This window comes from Nomascus leucogenys, chromosome 8 (assembly GCF_006542625.1).
Source record: "Nomascus leucogenys isolate Asia chromosome 8, Asia_NLE_v1, whole genome shotgun sequence".
Taxonomy (NCBI): domain Eukaryota; kingdom Metazoa; phylum Chordata; class Mammalia; order Primates; family Hylobatidae; genus Nomascus; species Nomascus leucogenys.
In genome coordinates, this window is record NC_044388.1 from 66,052,417 (window position 1) to 66,073,900 (window position 21,484).

The following is a 21,484-nucleotide window of genomic DNA, read 5'->3' on the forward strand; positions in this document are numbered from 1 at the left end:
TCACACTGTTTTTTGTCCAGTCACTTTTTTTTTTTTTTTTTGAGACGGATTCTTGCTCTGTCGCCCAGGCTGGAGTGCAGTGGCGCAATCTTGGCTCACTGCAAGCTCCGCCTCCCGGGTTCACGCCATTCTCCTGCCTCAGCCTCCTGAGTAGCTGGGACTACAGGCACCCGCCACCATGCCAGGCTAATTTTTTGTATTTTCAGTAGAGACGGGGTTTCACCGTGTTAGCCAGGACGGTCTCGATCTTCTGACCTTGTGATCCGCCCGCTTCAGCCTCCCAAAGTGCTGGGATTACAGGCGTGAGCCACCGCGCCCAGCCTTGTTCAGTCATTTTTTTATACGGCTGTCCATGCCTTGTTGAACCTAAGCATACAAATACAGGATTTCCCTTGTTATCTTTGAGTCTTCATTCTGAAGGCTCCCGTGTCACATAAAACGATGGTCAAATCAATGTCTATGTCTTTTCTCCTATTAACTCCCTCCTGTCAGTGACTTTCAGCGAAACTTCAGAAGGTGAAGCGGAAGTTTTCCCTTGGCCCGGAGAGCATCATCATTAATATCATTAATAAATATTCCCACAGTATTTGGCCCTTGTATGTCCTTTGTATAGTGCTGGGGATACAATGACATATCGCTGCAAAGATTTTCAAATGTAAAAGAAGAGGGATTATACTGATTTAAAAGCTGGATTCTGTCCTCACCCTGGAGCTAGTCTGCATTTATGAAAACTTACTTTCCACTGCGGTAGACACACGCTTTCTACTCCAGCGGAACTGTGCCTTTCCTCAAATCTAGTCTCAAATTTAGGTTCCTTTCCATTTTCTGTTATGGAAAGGCCCTCAGCATATCCCAGGCTTTGGAGCCTTTTGTTAGTAGTCTGGCCCATGCATAATTTCCCCTTCCTCTGAATTATACATAGCACCTCACTAGTTATATTTCAATATACTTTCCTTTAGGCCAGGCGCGGTGGCTCAAGCCTGTAATCCCAACACTTTGGGAGGCCGAGGCGGGCGGATCACGAGGTCAGGAGATCGAGACCATCCTGGCTAACACGGTAAAACCCCGTCTCTACTAAAAATACAAAAAATTAGCCGGGCGTTGTGGCGGGCGCCTGTAGTCCCAGCTGCTCGGGAGGCTGAGGCAGGAGAATGGCGTGAACCCGGGAGGTGGAGCTTGCAGTGAGCCGAAATCGCGCCACTGCACTCCAGCCTGGGGGACAGAGAACGACTCCGTCTCAAAAAAAAAAAAAAAAAATGTATATATATATATATACTTTCCTATGTCTCAGTGGTACCAATATATTAATATACGTCGCAGTTTAGTTTGGCTTTTAATTTCTTATCTTCTGAGGGGATAGATGCGTTCTGTACCACCTTCTCGAGTACTAATGGTTAACTGGAATGAACACAAGCAACAAACCCTCCGGCCTGGAGCCCAAAACAACAGTCGCGGTTCTGCAACAGAAAAGGCTGCGCTGGCCCTGGGACCTGTCTCGGAAATGCTCCTCATCCACCTAGTTTCTCCCAGGACAGCTAGCCCCAACCCCACGGGAATATGCAGAGAGGGCTCGGGTCACAGACTTAAAGCTGTAAAAGGGAGGAGGTGACGGTCTGGTCCCAGTCACCGACCAGCCACCGACTACTAGGGCCCGAACCAGGGACTACAGACGCACCTCCCCGCCCTCCCTTCCCAGCTCCACCAGGCGGCGGGCGACGCTCCTGAGGGGCGGGGCTTCCGCTTCCGGCGGGGGATTGTTGACGCCTGCGGCTGCTGCGGTGGCGACGGGGCTGTTGGGGAGGGGCCATTGGGGGAGGGAAACGGAGCAGTGACAGGTACCCCGGAGGGTGCTGCTGAGACGACGATGGCCGAGGGGCCCGAGGAAGCCCGAGGCCGCCCTCCCGGGCAGGACGATGGCGAAGGGGACCACGACCCCGTTCCTTCCCTGAGAGGCGCCCCTACCACCGCCGTCCCACGCCCCCGCGACGACCCCCAGGCCGAACCCCAAGCCCCGGGCCGGCCCACAGCCCCGGGCTTCGCGGCCGCCGCCGCCGCCGCCGAAGAATTGGAGCCGCCGCGCGAGCTCAGGAAGCGCGGGGAGGCGGCCTCCGGCTCCGGTCCGGAGCTGCAGGAGCAGGCGGGCTGCGAGGCGCCCGAAGCCGCGGCGCCGCGAGAGAGACCGGCGCGGCTGAGCGCCCGCGAGTACTCCCGGCAAGTGCACGAGTGGCTGTGGCAGTCCTACTGCGGGTATCTCACCTGGCACAGCGGCCTGGCCGCCTTCCCAGCCTACTGCAGCCCCCAGCCCTCCCCGCATAGCTTCCCTTCGAGCGGCGCTGCAGTCCCCCAGGCCGCGGTGCCACCGCCCCCGCAGCTGGGCTATTACAACCCCTTCTACTTTCTGAGCCCCGGGGCCGCGGGGCCTGACCCGCGGACAGCTGCCGGCATCAGCACCCCTGCTCCAGTCGCGGGCCTGGGGCCCCGGGCTCCTCATGTGCAGGCGTCGGTCCGGGCCACTCCAGTGACAAGGATAGGATCCGCAGCCCCTTCGCGAAGCCCGAGCGAGACCGGGCGACAGGCAGGTGAGAAGCGCGAGGTGGAGGCTGGGCGGAGTAGAAGGGTCTTCGGGGACCTGTGGGGTAGAGCTGGCATGCTTTTCAGACCTGTAACTGCTGCCTCTACTCTGATTGATCATCCTACCCGTGCACTAGCTATCGTTTGTCCAGGCCCTAAATTCCCAAAATGTACAAGGAGGCAATACAGTTTCTTCTTCCTTTAGACCTGGCACTCCAAATTGATTCCCTTACTCATGGGACTAGTTGTTTATTCGTGAAAAGAAATTGCTCTTCAAACCATCCTCTTCCTTTGGTTTTCACGCTCTGCAGAGTGAGGGCCAAAGCTAAATTCGCAAATGGCAAACCCACTTTTGGAGGGGCTCGACTGGTAATGCTGAAAATTATTCAGACATTGGCTACTTAGGACAGTGGAACTGAACGGATATAAAAGGAGATTGACATGGATACAAGTGGAGTTAGGAAGTTGCGATTGGGTCAAAGCTTCACTTCATTTGATCAACATCTTGTATATTGTGTAATTGTTTTTGCTTCTGTGTGTGAACTAGAATATTTTGAATTAGTTACACTTATTAGTTTACTATTTAAGCTATTAGTTAGACTTTTCGTTTATTTTAGTTAGCCACAGATAGATGGGACAAGAACTAGTTGATGCCTCTGATCCCAGTCAGAATTTAGGATGACAGATTGATGCTCACTGGGTTTATTTTAAAGAAAGCAAAACAAACTAAAAAAACAGGGGTGGAGGGGGATTACAGGGATTTACTTTATACTAACTGCCAATGTTTAACCTTGATTTGTACTAAAAAATGTTTAATTTTGTGTCACTTAGATGTGATCACCTGGATTCTCCTCATTAGAGTTCCTAGTGAAATGTAGTGGGTACCCTAATCAAATTTATCTGTGAAATCAGTCTTCTGGGGGGAAACTAGGGGGGTGGTGGACAAGGTCTGCTTCTATCGCCCAGCCTGGATAGTGCAGTGGCGCGATCTTGGCTCCTTGCAACCTCCGCCTCTCAGGTTCAAGCCATCCTGCCACCTCAGCTTCCCTAGTAGCTGGGACTAAAGGCATGCGCCACCACGCCCGGCTAATTTTTGTATTTTTTGTTGAGACCGGGTTTCGCCATGTTGGCCAGGGCTAGACTGGTCTCGAACTCCTGGCCTCAAGCAATCTGCCCCCCTCGGCCTCCCAAAGTGCTGGGATTACAGACATGAGTCACTGCGCCTGGCCGTGTGAAATCAATTTTTAAACGTTAAGGTGATGAAAGCAAACTTTAAGTTCAGTAAATAGTGGAGTACTGTTACTCTACTTTAGTAACATGGATTCTTGGTGGAATCAATATCAATAGTTGCGGCACGGTTATAAATATTTTTTATTAAGTTGTACCTTGACTTTCTTTAGCAATTCATTACATGGCTTGTGTTCCAAGGCTTATGTGAAATGATTCGTTTTTCCTAACTTTTTTTTTTTTTAATTTACAGGCAGAGAATATGTTATTCCATCCTTGGCCCACAGATTTATGGCAGAGATGGTGGATTTCTTTATTCTCTTCTTTATAAAAGCAACCATTGTCTTAAGCATTATGCACCTCAGTGGGATAAAGTAAGTTGAGGACATTTGCAGAAAGGTTTTAATTTCTATGGTTTAATGATCTTGTTTTATTACATTCTGTTTGCCTACACGTGACTATATGGATAATGGGCTTGTCAATGTCAGGATTTCTTTATAAGAGCTTTGTTAGATTTATTGTTTTCTTGTTGATTTTAAGAAATAACTAGAAAGGAAAAAAAATAACTTACTGAATTCTATAAGATGTGTGGGAATTTCACCTATCAAAAATAGGTAAAAAGAGCCTCCAAACCTGCTTTGATTTTATTCACCTATTCTTTTAGGCCAGGAACTAATTTACCTCTCACTATCCTGTTCCGTCTTGCTATCTTGTGGAGTCTCTAAAGACAAAGGTATGAAGAGCTTTTGGTAGGTGAATTAATAATCAACTAGATGGCATTTCCAAATGGGATTGCATATACTGTGGGGCAAGTCCCAAGTGAACTTCAAAGTGAGACATTTCTTTGAGTAATCGTTCCAGATTAACAATAATCATAATAGCAGTTATCTTCCTGAGTACTTTCTATATGCCATGTATTGAGCTTGCTCACTTCTTTATATGGATTCTTACTTAATACCAAGATTAGGTGTAGAGATTAATACCACCATTTTATAGAGTTTGAAATTTGGGTTTATGAAAAGTTGAGCACAGAACTTAAAATGTTACAAAGGTAGTAAATGACAGAGTCAAGATACAAACCTGTGCAGTCAAATTTCAGAGTCCTTGCCAGAAACCTGTTACTGTGATTTCTCCCTGTCCCTCCCTCTCACCCCACTACACATCCAGTGAAATACCAACTCCTTTATGTTCAATTTCCTGAATAGCTTTCAACCCCAGACCTCCTCACTGCCAGATCATTTTTCTTTTTTTGAGACAGAGTCTTGCTCTGTCACCCAGGCTGGAGTGCAGTAGTACAATCACGGCTCACTGCAACCTTGATCTCCTGTGCCCAAGCGATACTCCCACCTCAGCCTCACAAGGAGCTGGGACCACAGGCATGCTCCACCATGCCTAGCTAATTAAAAAAATTTTTTTTTTTTTTTTTGTAGAGATGGGGTCTCCCTGTGTTGCCCAGGCTGTTCTCAAACTCCTGGGCTTAAATGATCCTCCTGCCTCAGCTTCCGAAATTGATGAGATTACAAGCATGAGCCACTGCAGCTGGCCCATTTTTTTTTATCATCATTGCTTCTCCCTACTCCTATTACTGTCATCTCTTGCTTGGATTATAGCAGAAGCCTTCTAGTGGTAACTCAGTCTCCTGTTTTATCTCAGTCCAGTCTCTGATATAAAACCAAAGTGATCATAAATCCTGGTTCTGCTCCTTTCCTACCATAAAACCCTTCAATGGTTTCTCTTTTTAAAATTTTTATTGTTTTTTTAGAGATGGAGTCTATGTTGCCCAGGTTGCTTTCAAAATCCTGGGCTCAGGCGATCCTCCCACCTCAGCCTCCCAAAGTGCTGGAATTACATGCATGAGCCACCATGCTCAGCCCCTTCAATGGTTTCTCTTTACCAGCAGGATAAAGTCTGAATTTCATCATGTGGTTTATACTCAGGAGGCTGTCTCAACCTCCCGAGTAGGTGGGACTACAGGTGCATACCACCACACCCTGCCTTTATTTCTTAATCACTGCCACTTCTCACATTTAGTATATGAGCCACACCAAACTGCTTATAGCTTCTATCATATTCTCTCTTTCTCTAAGACATTCTCTCCTGCTGTTCCCTCTTTCTGGAACATTATTTCCTCTTCTTAGTCTGGCTAACTTCTCTTCATCCTTCAGATCCTCATCTAACTGTCTTGTCTGGGGAACCTTCACAAGGTTAAGTGTACCTGGTGTATGTTTCCGTAGTATCCTAGGTTCCCCATCACAGCACTCATCCCACTTTATTATTGCGGCTTATTTATTGTTCTGTTTTCTTTGCTAGGTTAGACCCTCCATGAAAGCAGGGACCATGTAAATTCATTCATCCTTACTTCCCCAGGGCTAGTACAGTGTCTGCTCATGATAATGCTGCTTATTTGTTGAATAAAATAGTGAATGCTTTATGATACCAGATGGTTGGGAATCTAAAGATTAGTTTAGAATTTCAATTAAAATGTATGACTTGCACTAATGAAAAAAAAGTCAGTGCTACTGTTCTGGTAACTAATTCTTTATAACCCCAAACTGTTATTTTGTGTAGGGATATCTCTAAGTTTGCTATGCATTATATAATAGAAGAAATAGATGAAGACACATCAATGGAAGACTTGCAGAAAATGATGGTTGTGGCTCTTATATACAGATTATTAGTTTGTTTCTATGAGGTAAGCTACTGACTTCAGCAAGAATTAATATTTAACAATCTAATTTTATGTTTTTACATTTTATTTTTTTGAGACAGAGTCTCGCTCTGTCACCCAGGCTGGAGTGCAGTGGTGTGATCTTGGCTCACTGCAACCTCTGCCTCCTGAGTTCAGGTGATTCTCCTGTCTCAGCCTCCTGAGTAGGTGGGACTACAGGTACATACCACCACACCCAGCTAATTTTTGTATTTTTAGTAGAGACAGGGTTTTGCCATGTAGGCCAGGCTGGTCTCAAACTCCTGGCCTCAGTGATCTGCCCACCTTGGCCTCCCAAAGTGCTGGGATTACAGGCATGAGCCACCGCACCCAGCCAACAATCTAATTTCAGATTATCAGCCCAAGACTAAAAAGTAATAGAAATTTATAATTATTCATGTCTTTTCCATATGTCTACTTTTCTGTTTTTACTTTTGGAAGAGAGACATTTTACAATTTCTTTGTAATATTTCTCAGTCATAGAAATTCAAATAAAAATTTCACTTATAGATTGTGGTCCAAAAATATACTTGTAAATTGGTTGTGGAACTTCCAATGTAGTTTTCTGCAGAAACAACTTACTACAAAGTACAGTAATCATAGAGAAATATTACAGGAGACAGACATCTTGTGGTACTGGACATTAACGTTAGAGACCTACAGAAATGCATTAAGTTAAATGGTTAACTTTTGAGTATTCTATGCAATTCTTTCAACTTGAAAAATTTAAAGCATGAAATAATATGGTAGGGAAAGTTTATCTTTAAAATTGGTATAGTTGAGCCAGTTAAGTTATTTTTAAATCATCTTTCTTTCCTTAGATAATTTGCATTTGGGGAGCAGGTGGAGCTACCCCAGGGAAGTTCCTGCTGGGACTTCGAGTTGTGACATGTGATACATCAGTGCTTATTGCACCAAGTCGGGTTTTAGTGATTCCTTCCTCAAATGTTAGCATTACAACGTAAGTCCTTGTCTTAGCTTAATCTACTACATATTATGAAAATAATGTGTTTTAGAATATTGGGGTTTTTTTCTACATTAGGCTTATATTTATTAAGTTTAAAACAAAGTTTGAATATTTCAGTTGTGTTACATGATTGTAGACCTCTCTTACAGTATGCATTTTCAAGATGATCTTTTTTTTTTTTTTTTTTTTTTTGACATGGAGTCTCACTCTGTTGCCCAGGCTAGAGTGCAGTGGCACAATCTCAGCTCACTGCAGGCTCTGCCTCCCAGGTTCACGCCATTCTCCTGCCTCAGCCTCCCGAGTAGCTGGGACTACAGGCACCTACCACCACGCCTGGCTAATTTTTTGTATTTTTAGTAGAGACAGGGTTTCACCATGTTAACCAGGATGGTCTTGATCTCCTGACCTCGTGATCTGCCCACCTCCGCCTTTTAAAGTGCTGGGATTACAGGCGTAAGCCACCATGCCCTGCCTCAAGATGATCATTTTATGAATTATAAGTCACAATATGAGAGGATGATTTGGGTGTTGATGCTGTATTAGTGCTCCACAACCAGCTTTATTATTCTCTGGATCTGTGGACATTAGGTCAGGTACTAATCTGCCTTGAGTCTCCATTTGGCTATACCTGCCATTATTCCGTCTTGAATAGGCAGTAGAGTTTTGACAGCTATGCATTCGTGCATCCTTCTCCTGCTGTCAGGTGAGAGCTTGTAATACTGCCAGTATTCAAGGTTAGCTGTTGGCATCTAGCGCTGGGGGGAGGTACAACCAGTGATAATGGAAATTGTGGAGGTGAGTGGCTGGTAGTCAGTTGAGCCAAACAAGATATTGGCTGCAATTTTTGCCAGAATGATTCAGAGCTGGATTGTTACGTCAAGAAATATAAACAAGTGATTCTAGAAACCTTGGTTTTGCCATCTTCAAATTTTTCTTAAAATTTGATAGTTATAGCCGGGCACGGTGGCTCACGCCTGTAATCCCAGCACTTTGGGAGGCCAAGGCGGGCAGATCATGAGGTCAGGAAATCGAGATCATCCTGGCTAACACGGTGAAACCCCGTCCGTACTGAAAATACAAAAAATTAGCCTGGCCTGGTGGTGGGCGCTTGTAGTCCCAGCTACTCGGGAGGCTGAGGCAGGAGAATGGCGTGAACCTGGGAGGCGGAGCTTGCAGCGAGCTAAGATTGCACCACTGCACTCCAGCCTGGGCGACAGAGCAAGACTCCATCTCAAAAAAAAAAAAAAAAAAAAATTTGGTAGTTATAAACCTACCTACTTCTTTTAATAAGAGTCAGTAATGGCTAATGTTTATTGAGTACTTTTTATATACTTGCACTGTTAATAACACTGCATGTGTATTAACTAATTTAATGCTAACAACCTCATAAGATAGATACTATTGTTCCCTTTTTGCAGATGTGGAATACAACTAGTAATTGGTAGAAGATGGATCTGAATTTAACTAGTCTGGATTCAGAACCCACACTCGTAGCCACTGTACTTTTCTGCAGCCCTTCAGTGCACTAAAAGGCAGAAATCTGACATAAGTAGGATAATTCTCCATTCTGAGTGATTCTTGAAAGCTTTTAAAAGCTTTGCTTAATCACTGGATCCCACAAAGGAAAATGCTGATTAAAGAACACACAGTACTTTAAAATGCCTGTTTTTTCTATAAGGTAGACAAATGGGACTACAGTAAGCATACTCAGAAAGTACTCAGAATTCATGTTCATTTCTTCTGAGAAAATACTAGAAAGCTCTGTAAACCCTTAGTTCAATATTCTGAGACATGTTTATTACTGCTTTTTATGTTGTTGAAGTCTTTAGAAATAGCCCAGGTGGTTTGATCATCATACAGTGCTACTTGAAAATATATCAAAGGTAAAAATTCTCTCAACTATACTTCGAATGTCTTTTTCCCTGTAGACTTTTGTAGAGAGGTATAATTGTGTTTTAAATGTCTATTTTGAACTTGATGGGATACCATTAATCTATATGTGGTTTGATGTGTAACTTACGTGATATTTTTGTTTTAACTTTTTAGGTCCACTATACGAGCTTTGATCAAGAATTTTTCAATTGCTTCTTTTTTCCCTGCTTTCATCACACTGCTGTTTTTTCAGCATAATCGAACAGCTTATGACATTGTAGCAGGAACCATTGTGGTAAAAAGAAATGGGGTCAGATGATGCCCCCAAAACCCTGATTTCCACACACTAAGACTAAATTATGTATCAAGGCCATCAGTATCCCTGGGTTACACTAATTGATGATTTAGAAATTAAAGCAGTCACTCCAGTATGATGCAGGTGACTACTCTGAAAGTATTGATTTTACTTGAATGCCAAAGAACTTTTCCAGAAGAAAAACCTATTAAATTCAAGTATTAAAATTTTTAGATCAAAAAGGCAAATGATTTTATAAACAATGGACAATATATACTTTCTTAAGATCTAAGGTACTTTCTTAAGATCTAAGAATTTGCTGAAAGCATTTTCAGCTTTGAAATCTCCAAATGAAACTTTAAAATTTATTTTGGTTTATCCCAAAATAATGGAAAATGTCCAGTTGTGTTTTGTAAACACCTATGTAACTCATCTTTTAGTTTACACTTCCTGGGGAAATTGTCTTTGGTGTTTTGGAGAGGGAATGAGAACACAAATTGGATAATCCACTGTCTCCCATCCCAGGAGATGGTGAGTTGGCTGCAAGAGAAAGGGACAAGTGAGGCAGGCCTAGCAGTTCCCTTACCTGAAGTTTTCAAATCCATACTGCAGTTCCCTCGCGTAATAATGTAACTTTACAACTATTCTTAATGCTTGAACGTGTATTTAGGGGCAAGTTTCTCATGATGATGAAAAAGTATTAAGTCATATTGCTATGTTAATTTTTTTTTTTTAAAGGTAAGTTAGTGATTACTTTTAATGGTGGGGGAGTAAGTTTTCACTGTAAATTGAACTTACAATTTATGTGCAAGTGTTTTCAGTGCCCTGAATCAAACTATAAATATGTGGGGATAAATTTCCATCAAACAGTTGCATATTTACTGTAAAAGTATTCCCAGTATGTGTGCAGCATGAACAAAGTATTAGTGCTTCTCAGTGTTTTCAATGAGTGTAAATTCTATTTATATACAGCATATTCACATACTACTTTCCTTATATTTTATATAGTTCTATGACTGTTGATACATCAAGGAGTTAAAAAAATCTTAATATTTCATGATTAACTCTAAATACTATTAATAGCTTGTGAAGTATTAGCAATTTTCCCATTATGGACCATTCTCTCTAAAGCAAGGGAGACTAGCATTCCCAGACATTATTCTAGGTTCTTTAAGCTCACTTTGGGTCTGCTAAAGTTTGGGGGGAAATGTTAAGCAAAGTGATACTGTGTATATTGCCATTTTGCTTTATTCTTCTGTTGAAGCAAAATTGTGGGGTTTTATGTGTGTGTGCTTTTCCTAGATGTCCCAGTTAGCTGTGCCCAGATATACCTGTACTATTTATGGTTTAAGTTTTGATTCTTAGGCATTTTCTCCAGCTCTGACATTGTTTTCCAAAGACACACTAAACTGCATTGCACAGTTCAAAATTTGATTACTTAAGGGATCAATCTAGGTGGTGTTCTTGGTCTTAAATTTAATAGCAAACAGTACATATCTATTATCACTGTATTTTCAAAGGTTTTTGACATTTAAAACTGACAACAGATATTCACATTTGATTATAGAAACTTAATGTCTATTAATAATTTTAAAATTTCATAAACCATGTTTTTCAAAATAAGTTTATGTCAAATCCAGCTTCCCAGAAACACTAATAGTTAAGTATGTCAATGTACTAAATAAATCATTCACTTGCACCCATGGGGAAGATTTAGTGTTACTGCCCTTCACAGTGAAAAAAAGAAAAGTCTTTCATTTTTAAAATTAGGGAGATGTTACGTAACTTGGCACTTTAGTAGTGTATACACTAGCATTAGTTTATACACCACTTTTGCCACTGGGGAATTCGAGTTGAAATGTCCCTCAATCATATAGGTCTGGAATACATCTTTCATTCATAATTTCTGCTCAGATAATTGAATAGTTTGCCATCTAGTTTATTTTCATTTATACTATAAAACAAAAGCAAACTAGTCCAGTTTAATTTTTTATACTTAGAATATTGCACATTTTCTATATATGAGTCATTCAGGTTAGTATCTATGTAGGTTCAGTCAGATCCAACCGTGGATTTAAGTTATTATACTGTATAACCCTACAAAATACATAGAAGTATTATTTGCCTTTATAACAGAACCCAAGAGTCTGTTTCAGTTTATGAATTCAGTATTTGTGCAGAGATTTTGATTCCCAAAGTTTGGAAAAAAAAATGACAAAACAAAGAGGGAAGAAGGAACCAGGCCTTAGTGCCACATATTTTTCTCTTGGGGTTGTAAGGTAGTCTCCTGCTTTCCAGAACACTTTATTATATTTCACTTATAGACCTGATTTTCTGTGTCAAAGTATAATTCTCATGCTGAAGCTCTAGCCTAAAAAGCCAAAAGAAAGTTGTCTTCATTTTACAAACATATTCATCACTTTAACAAAATAATAAGGGAACAAAATTTAGTATTCAAGCTGAGTGAGAATACTGTTTCAATGAGCATGTCCCTAAGATAAACCAGAATTGGCAGTTAATTTAGGCATCTAGAAAATCTCAGTTCCCACCGGTAAAGTTATCCTGAGTGGCTAATGCACCTTGAGAAAACTCTGGCATACTGAATAACATTAACATGGGAGCCAAAAGCTGGGTAAGCCTTACGTTTACACTACTCTGTGACTACAGAAATAAAGCCAGCACTTTTGGAACTAATAAGCCTTCACTTGTCAGTATCATAAAGAGTATTGCCCAACTGAACTTGGCTCCCACTGGTTCAGTAGTTGCTTATTTCTGCCTAAGCACTCACCTTCCGATTTTACCCAAGTATATAGGATAGAAAAAAATGCATTATATTTGAGAGCTACTTCGCCCAAATTACAAAATGAGTCAGTGTTTTTAGATTCAAGTGACAGCAAAAGGATTTGTTCCCTTCAGTGACTTGAGTGTTTTAGTTATGCATAAGTATTTCTAGCAAAGGAAGGGTAGAAAGGAATTGAAAATTAATTTACACTAGTTGCTACTTGGGAATAAAGGGCTTTTTGAGGGGGTATGGAATATTAAATGTTTTCGTTATATACTTGTCCCTGTTAAAACAGGCAGTTCTTTGAATATGCCTAAATAACAGTATTCTTAAAATCTGACAAGTAACATGTCAATTACTTGATATCCCTTGTCTCCAGTACCACAGGCCACTCTTGACATCCCATGTTTGCCTGGATAAAGTTCCTCATTTCAAACAGTATACATACTTTGCAGTTCATTATAGTAAGGCTTAACCTGTAAACAGTATCTGATGGCCCACCTATAAATAAAATTCAGCATTCTATTTTTAATAATTTGTATGCCACCAATTTGTATTATTTGTCTCAATAAATAGTCATCAATGCATCTGTGTTTTGTCTATTTCTTTGAGACGGTTTGCTCTAGAATCTCCTGTTTAGGGAGACCTTGCTTCCAAATACAGGTTTTCCAGTGGGTTTAGCAGTAAACTAGAATGCTTTCAGAAATAGAGATCTATGAAAAAAAAAAATCGCCCATCTTTAGGGATATATTCCTTTAGCAGGCACACTCAGAAGTTACCTGTACATGAATTAAGCTTACTATTAAACTAACCCAATCCTTCAAGAGTTGTTAACCATCACAACCACCACACAAGTCTCATCTGGGCAATTTAAACCCAGTTCTGACCTGAAAAACCTTTCCCATTCTAACTTTTATGAACAGGTCCAGAGAGAAAGGGCAGGAAGCAAAACAACGGGTTCCTCACTCAACAGGGGCAAAGATAATAAAGGATAAACTAGACTGTAGCTAAAAGATGGTCCAAGTCCTGTAGACAATGTGCTGCTGTTATGAGCCTAGCCACAAACTTGTTTTGGAACTACAGTGGATTTTTGAGCCAAGTTTACAAAAGATGCCCTATATTACAAAAGGAAGTCTGACTGACATGGTCATACAGCTGATGCGTGTAGCTACACCTAGTACCTCCATTTTCTCAATTTTACTAGACCAAATTTGCCAGTTTCCATTAAATGCGCTGGCTAAAATAACCTTTTTAAAATTTCCATTGTATTTTACTTTTCCAAAGTAAAATGATAACTTTCCAATTGAAAAGTTCTTCCAACCAGCATATGGCCTGGTTATATGTTATTAAAATTAGTTCAATAACTAATTTCAAATAATAAAATAATTTCAGAGGAGAATTTGTAACAAGTATTAATAGGCGGCTTAAAGACGTTCTTCAGTGGTCTGAACTGTACCTTTTCCTCAATGCCCAGAATCATAATTACTCAAAACAATCTAGCACTTTCCTTAAAGTGACACCACCAAACCTCAGTGCATCAGTCCACCAGGTGCTTATTTGATGATGCAGACTTTTGGAACCTATCCAGTCCCAGTTTCTGGTGATGGGGATCCTAGAACATATATTTGACATACCCTGCCAAATAACTACTAGCGGTACACTCAGTGAGAGCCACCAGTCCTCTCATCAACCAAATTACAAAAACATCTACCTAATTATTCAATTAAACTTTCTGAACATGACTTTCCTCCCTTAGAGATTCTTTTTCATTAAAAACAATTCCTGGCTGGGTTCGGTAGCTTACACCTGTAATTGCAGCACGTTAAAGGCAAGAGGATCATACCAAGACCCTGTCTCTGTAAAAAATAAAAAACTTAGCATGGTGGCACATACCTGTAGTCCCCAGCTACTCTGAAGGCTGAGGCAGGAAGACGGTTTGAGCTTAGGAGTTGAAGGCTGCAGTGAGCTTGATCGCACCACTGCATTCCAGCCTGGGTGACATAGGGAGACCCTGGCAATCTATCTTCATTACTCATTGGCCCAGCATGAGAAGTATGGGCTTTTATTACTTTCTTTCCAACATTTGTTTCCCCGCCATCCACAAATATCCTCAATTTTCACTTGTGTATGCAGCATATAACCCAAAGCAAGGTTGGGCATGTGGCTCACGCCTGTAATCCCAGCATTTTGGGAGGCCAAGGCAGGCGGATCACGAGGTCAGGAGGTTGAGACCAGCCTGGCCAACATGGCGAAACCCTGTCTCTACTAAAAATACAAAAATTAGCTAGGTGTAGTGGAGCAACCTGTAGTCCCAGCTACTCGGGAGGCTGAGGCAGGAGAATCGCTTGAACCCAAGAGGCAGAGGTTCCCAAGAATTAAAGTAGTCAGACTGAAAAAAGCCCCAAGTTCTGAGTGTGTTTCTATAGACTAATCAGGTTGGGGGCTAAAGATTCCATTTTTAGCATAAACAGATTAAGTATGGTTTTAGTGACTTAAACAGTACTAAATAAAAGTAAACATTATTTCTAGCAATTTTTAGAGAAAAGCAGAACACTTCAGCGATAGGGGCCTAGAGAATGGCTAAGAACTAACCTACAAAGTAAGAATTAACTTCTCAGCAGTAAGACACAAATTCCCAGTTACCTCTTCCAGTATTCATCACATTTTGCCCCCTCAACAGATGTCAAATGCATACTGCTAATAAAGCGAAATTTCTACCCCCAACCAGCATGTGATGATGGACTAAAATATCTCAAGAAAGAAAAATACCTTGAGTTCTAAATTTAAACTGCAACCAGGCCAGGCGCGGTGGCTCACGCCTGTAATCCCAGCACTTTGGGAGGCTGAGGTGGGTGTATCACAAGGTCAAGAGTTTGAGACCAGCCTGGCCAACCTGGTAAAACCCTGTCCCTACCAAAATTACACACAAAAAATTAGCCGGGCATGGTGGTGGGCGCCTGTAATCGCAGCTACTTAGGAGGCTGAGGCAGGAGAATTGCTTGAACCCAGGAGGCAGAGGTTGCAGTGAGCTGAGACCGCACCACTGAACTCCAGCCTGGGCGACAGAGCAAGACTCCGTCTTGGAAAAAAATAAACTCCAACCAACCAGAAGTTCAGTAAATTAAAACTGAGCACAATTTAAGTAATTGTACATTTCCAACTGAAAAAATTACCAAATACTGTTCCAAGAGCTCTTTTATGGACCAGGGGAATCCAGTTTAAAAAAAAAAAAGCAGTAAAATAATACAAAAGAAAGTGCAGCTGACCCTTGAACAACCCGGGTTTGAACCGTGGGCCCACTTATCACAGGCTTTTTTTTTTTTTTTAAACCCAACCAAAAACAGACCAAAAACACAGTATTTGTGGGATATACAACTTGCACATTCGGAGGGCTGGCTTTTGTATACTCAGGTTCTGCAGGGTCCACTGCTGGAATTTGTGGATTGTGGTTTTGGGGCGGGAGAGTTGGGGGGTGGAGTGCGGTTCTGGGAACAATCTCCTCTGCACACACCAAGAGACAACTGTAGTTTTTGTGTATGTATCTCCAAGAACTTTAATAAACACTGTCCAGTAACTTACCAAGGAAGATAGAAGCACAAAGAGAAATGAATGTGTGTGTTAATTTTCAACTTTTAAAAAAGGTACCTAAGTCGATATGCAAATTAGGCATGATTCCTAGCACCAGGCAAGAAGTAGGGTACCTTCTATATGTTGTGCATTCAGATACTTTCCTTTCTCTTAGGAGTTGTCCAAATCATGTCAATGTATTCTTCTAATGAGACACTGTTAACCTTTATTTTAAAAAGTCCCCCCAGTAATACTGTGTGCCTTCATTATGAGGTAAAACTAGAACAAAAAGTATGTCATAATTTTTTATTGATGGCATTTATCCCATGGTTTAACATGTTAATTATACTGTAATAAACATGGCTTTAATATTAAACTTTTCCTTATTATCCAAAGTCACCACAGTCCATTTTAGTAAATATAAAAATATATGCTTAATACTTTGTACAATACTGGTTTTTGGTCCAAACAAAACTGGATCAGAAAAGCCAATAAATTCAACTTTAAGAATCCCCAATTTTTTTTTAAAGATTTCAAAATGGATTTAGGCAACTTTGAATAATGGGATTTACATAATAAAATCTGAGACAAGACTAAACAAACAACAAAAAAATCTCTAACAAAATTCAAATTTCAAGTTCACAGATTTATGTTATGCCAAAAAGTACAGAAACAAAATTGTATTTACACAAGTTTCATAATAAAATAATGAAAAAGGCAAGACAGGTGATAGGAGAATGAAAATATAGAAATAGCATATAATTATTAAATGGAGAATGAACTAGATCTAACAAGTCCTTAGCACGGACCATTCTTTAATCAGGCTTCCTCTATCAGAAAAGTTTAGTGCACAGTACACCCAACTCACTCACTTCACACATACACCAGCACAAACTCAGCATAGAAATCATCCGTTTCAACACTCTCTAATCTATACAGAATTCTAATCTATACAGAATTCCTCAGATATAATTACAATTTCAAAGCGTTCCATAAACGCTTATCAGCGCACATAATGGTGTAGACAGAGAGGTTCTATACAAAGCCATTCACCGTGCAGGCTCCATTCCTGGGTACAGCCAGACTATGTCAAATCAGTGAATAATCTGCTGGATCATAAAATATTTTTGCTGAAGAATCAGTCACCAGTCTAGCTATTATTTTTTTAAAAAGGGGTGGGTGAGGCAGGGTGGGGCTTCTGTAATGAAAGAGAAAGGAGGAAAATTCCAAAATTAAAGAATTCCTTAGGCAGATCTGACTTCAGATAACCCCAGCACAAAGTAAAATCCAGTATCTGAAAGCAGGGCACCAGCTATTGTTAAAATTGCGTACAACACCAATGTGACCTTTATTTCCTGCGTCTAACAGCAGTCTTTATCTTGCGACCAGAGACTGAAGTTCCAGAAGAGAACACATTTTTCCCATTTGACCTGTGAAAAATAAAAACTTCATAATGTGACATGATGCTCTGAGCAAAATTTCCAAATGCTAACATTTACCATGAGCAGCAGAAAGGTAAGGGCGGGGTGGAAGGAGTAGACTCACATTGGTATATATATTTTCTGCTATACCTTACACACACACTACTGTTATTTTTTTCTCAAACTGTAATATAATCCTCCAGAATTGTAGTATGGTAAATTTATGTTGGAGAACATATTTGATTTTACCCAAACCATACTGAATCTTGATGACTTTTAAAAACAAAACATATACATGCACATAACCTTACCAATGTAAATTCTCCATTTCAATAAAAAATTCTCTTACCCCACTGTAAATGCTGCTGGAGACTGGTTAAATGGAAAGCCCCCCGAGCCTGAAGGCTGGGCTGAGGCTGCAGGTGTGCTAGAATTTGCACCAAATGTGAACACTCCTGATGGATTGTTGTTTGTGAAGTTGAAATTTGTAGCGCTGCTGCCAAACTGGAAAACCGAACCTACAATAGTTGAAGCAGAAATACTTCATTAGGGCAAAATGATAGGTTTTTGTTTGTTTGTTTTTTGAGACAGAGTCTTGCTCTGTTGCCCAGGCTGGAGTACAGTGGCACAATCTCGGCTCACTGCAACCCTTGCCTCCTGGGTTCAAGCAATTCCTCTGCCTCAGCTTCCCCAGTAGCTGAGACTATAGGTGTGCGCCACTATGCCCGGCTGATTTTTTGTATTTTAGTAGACGTGGTTTCACCATGTTGGCGAGGATGGTCTCGATCTCCTGACCTCGTGATCTGCCCACCTCGGCCTCCCAAACTGCTGTGATTACAGGCGTAAGCCACTGCACCCGGCCGCAACATGATAGGTTTTTAAATTAATGACTCTGACCTCTACATATAAAAACATGCGAAGAATTAAAATATTCTCGTCTCTTAATCTAAAGAAAACTATTTTCTCCACTGACATACAGTACATACTTGACACCTCCAACAAATCATACAACTTACCTATGACCAAGGGGAAAAGGGCAGCCTGGACTTATGGTTAAAGATAGTGAAATCAACAAATACATTTAGCTCTATCTTCTTTGAAAAGTGCATTAAAACACGGGATTTTTACAAAGATAAGTGACAACAGCAACAAAGGTTTAGAAGCTGGAAGGCTGACTAGAGTTGATACTGAACCAGCAACAGGGAAAGAACAGAAGCAATTGCATTTACACCAAACATACCCAAAATGTTTAGGTTCCAGATACCTACGGAAGTGAGGATGTAGTGGGAATTTAAAAAAAAAAAAAAAAAAAAAAAAAGGATGGCAGAGTACGTTTAGAAGCAGATACCCAGAATCAATCCCTCCCAACACCAAGAAGGTAATTATCAGTGGGTGCAGTGACTCATGCCTGTAATCCTAGCAGTTTGGGAGGCCAAGGCAGGTGGACTGCTTGAGCCCAGGAGTTTGAGACCAACCTAGGCAACATGGCAAGACCCCATCTCTATAAAAAATTTTTAAAAATTAGCCAGGCATAGTGGTGTGCACCTATAATCCCAGCTACTCAGGAGGCTGAGGTGGGAAGATCTCTTGAGCCTAGGAGGTCGAGGATGCAGTGTGCCCTGACTCTGCCACTGCCCTCCAGCCTGGGAAACAGAGTGAGACCCTATCTCAGAAGGAAAAGAATATAATTTTGAAAACAGGAATTAAGTGTAGGTCAATATTCACTAAATACTGAGCACTCCAGCCATCTTCCCAGTCTTAGCTCCCAGAACACTGGCAAATGGAAGCTCTCTGACACCCTCCAAGCAGGAGACTGGATGCATCTTCTCTGGGGAATCTGACAGACTAAGTGGAAAGAATGAAGGATACTAACATCCAGACTTTCCCAAGAAAAATAAAGCTAGATAAACCAGATAAATCTACAATGAAATTCGAGATCTGTAAGCCCTATCAATGTAGAAAGGATTTAAGTGGTATTTATGTGTCCTATACTCATAAAAACTACAGGTAGCCAAGGAGTACCAGGCATTTGAGAACAGTATTTAATAAGAAACACTGAGACAAAAATAATAAAAGCAATTTTGGGAAAACTGACTCAGCAAAGAAACAATTTTTTTTTTTTTTTTTTTTTGAGACGGAGTCTTTCTCTGTCCCCCAGGCTGGAGTGCAGTGGCATGATCTCGGCTCACCGCAACCTCCACCTCCTGGGTTCACGCCATTCTCCTGCCTCAGCCTCCCGAGCAGCTGGGACTACAGGCACCCGCCAACATGCCCGGCTAATTTTTTGTATTTTTAGTAGAGACGGGGTTTCACCGCATTAGCCAGGATGGTCTCGATCTCCTGACCTCGTGATCCACCCGCCTCGGCCTCCCAAAGTGCTGGGATTACAGGCTTGAGCCACCGTGCCCAGCCTAGAAACAAAATTTTAAGGAGAAAAATCTGAACTCCATACCTTTAACGAATACTTCATCCACTGGGGGGTTGGGTGGGGTGGCAGTGGCGGGGGGGGGGGGGGACCCGGAGGGGCATAAAAAGGAAACATCCAGAAAATAAAAAAGAATACTTAGAAATTAAAGAAATAGTGGAAGTTAAAATCTCTTTTTTTTTTAAGACGGAGTCTGGCTCTGTTGCCCATGCTGGAGTGCAGTGGCACGATCTTGGCTCACTGCAAGCTCCACCTCCCAGGTTCACGCCATTCTCCTGCCTCAGGCCTCCCGAGTAGCTGGGACTACAGGCACCCACCAACACGCCCGGCTAATTTTTTGTATTTTTAGTAGAGACGCGGTTTCACCGTGTTAGCCAGGATGGTCTCAATTTCCTGACCTCGTGATCCGCCCACCTTGGCCTTCCAAAGTGCTGGGATTACAGGCGTGAGCCACCGCGCCCAGCGGAAGTTAAAATCTCAACAGAACGGTAATGAAAGATAAATCTGAGAAAGTATGACACGAAGACAAAAGGTAATAAGGAAAGGAAGGATTAGGGGACAAAATCTTCAAATCAATAATTCAGGAAAATTCCCCAAAATGGAAGTTCACAAAAGAGCATGCTGCACTCCCTACACAAAGGATAAAAACAAACCCACATCAAGACACGTCCCGATGTATCAGAACAATGGAGGCAAAAGAGGAGAGTCTAACAATTCCAGAAAGAAGAAACAGGCCAAAGAGCAAAGATCAAGACTTCAGGCAACTCTGGAAGCCAGGAAAGTCTACAATGGAGAAATGCTTTCAAAACTATAAAAATGATTTCCAATCTACATCTATATTCAATCCAAATCTTACCAAACATGGGGAGAGAATGAAGATCCTTGCAGAGATGTATGGCCTCAACATTTTCCATCCCTGAACCCTCAAGAATCACTGGAAGAGTGCTATATCAGAAAAAAGGGGAGTAACAGGAAAGACATGACACCCAGGAAACAGGGGTTCCTATACGAAGCTAAAAGAAATCTCCAAAAGAATGGTAAAAAGAGGTCGCCCAAGAGCACAGTTAAACAGCAAGCCAAGAAAGCCTGGTAGGAGGAACAGGTTAAAAGACCCTGTGAGAAAAGTTCTTTCAGTGCTTACTTCAGCAGCACATACCCAAAACTTGAACAAAGAACATTAGCATGGCCCCCTGCACAAGGATGACACCCAAATTCATGAAGTGTTTTGTATTTTTAAACTAAAAACTACTGATAAATTAAAGAGAACACAAACAAATGTAAAAACATCCTATATTCATGGATCAGAAGAACTATTATTGTTAAAATGGCCATACTACTCAAAGCAATCTGTGGATTCAATGCAATCCCTACCAAAAATACCAATGACTTTCTCCATAGAAATAGAAACATATCTGGCCAGGTGCTGTGGCTCACACCTATAATCCTAGCACTTTGGGAGGCCGAGGTGGGCAGATCACCTGAGGTCAGGAGCTCGAGACCAGCCTGGCCAACATGGCAAAACCCCATCTCTACTAAAAATACAAAAATTAGCCAGGTGTGGTGGCGCACGCCTGTGATCCCAGCTACCCAGGAAGCTGAGGCAGGAGAATCGCTGGAACCTGGGAGGCAGAGGCTGCAGTGAGCCGAGAT

General features: G+C 41.6%; 2 protein-coding genes and 1 non-coding gene across 6 annotated transcripts in view; 2 read left to right on the forward strand and 1 right to left on the reverse strand.

The window, feature by feature from the left end:
- The first annotated feature begins 1,747 nt into the window (after positions 1–1,747).
- Positions 1,748–13,008, forward strand: FAM8A1 (family with sequence similarity 8 member A1). 2 transcript variants are annotated; one of them, XM_030817356.1, is made up of 5 exons: positions 1,748–2,579; positions 4,052–4,172; positions 6,367–6,490; positions 7,327–7,466; positions 8,891–13,008. In XM_030817356.1, exons 1-5 carry the CDS (start codon positions 1,865–1,867, stop codon positions 8,928–8,930), a joined length of 1,140 nt encoding a protein of 379 aa, XP_030673216.1. In that variant the 5' UTR covers positions 1,748–1,864; the 3' UTR covers positions 8,931–13,008. The 2 variants fall into 2 exon arrangements, with proteins under 2 accessions (XP_030673216.1, XP_003263594.1); XM_003263546.2 differs by having other exon boundaries at positions 9,519–13,008.
- Positions 13,009–16,280: 3,272 nt separating this feature from the next.
- The window catches only part of NUP153 (nucleoporin 153), a 95,257-nt gene continuing 90,053 nt past the window's right edge, over positions 16,281–21,484 (reverse strand). For 2 of the 3 annotated variants that reach the window (XM_030816426.1, XM_003263547.4), the window contains exons 21-22: positions 17,759–17,927; positions 16,281–17,418 (exon numbers count right to left, since the gene is read on the reverse strand). In XM_030816426.1, the coding sequence (XP_030672286.1) occupies positions 17,337–17,418; positions 17,759–17,927 (251 nt within the window). In that variant the 3' untranslated portion in view covers positions 16,281–17,336. 3 annotated transcript variants of the gene reach the window in all.
- On the forward strand, positions 20,968–21,069 carry LOC115836455. The gene has a single exon (XR_004031538.1). It is a non-coding gene; the product is annotated as a U6 spliceosomal RNA (small nuclear RNA).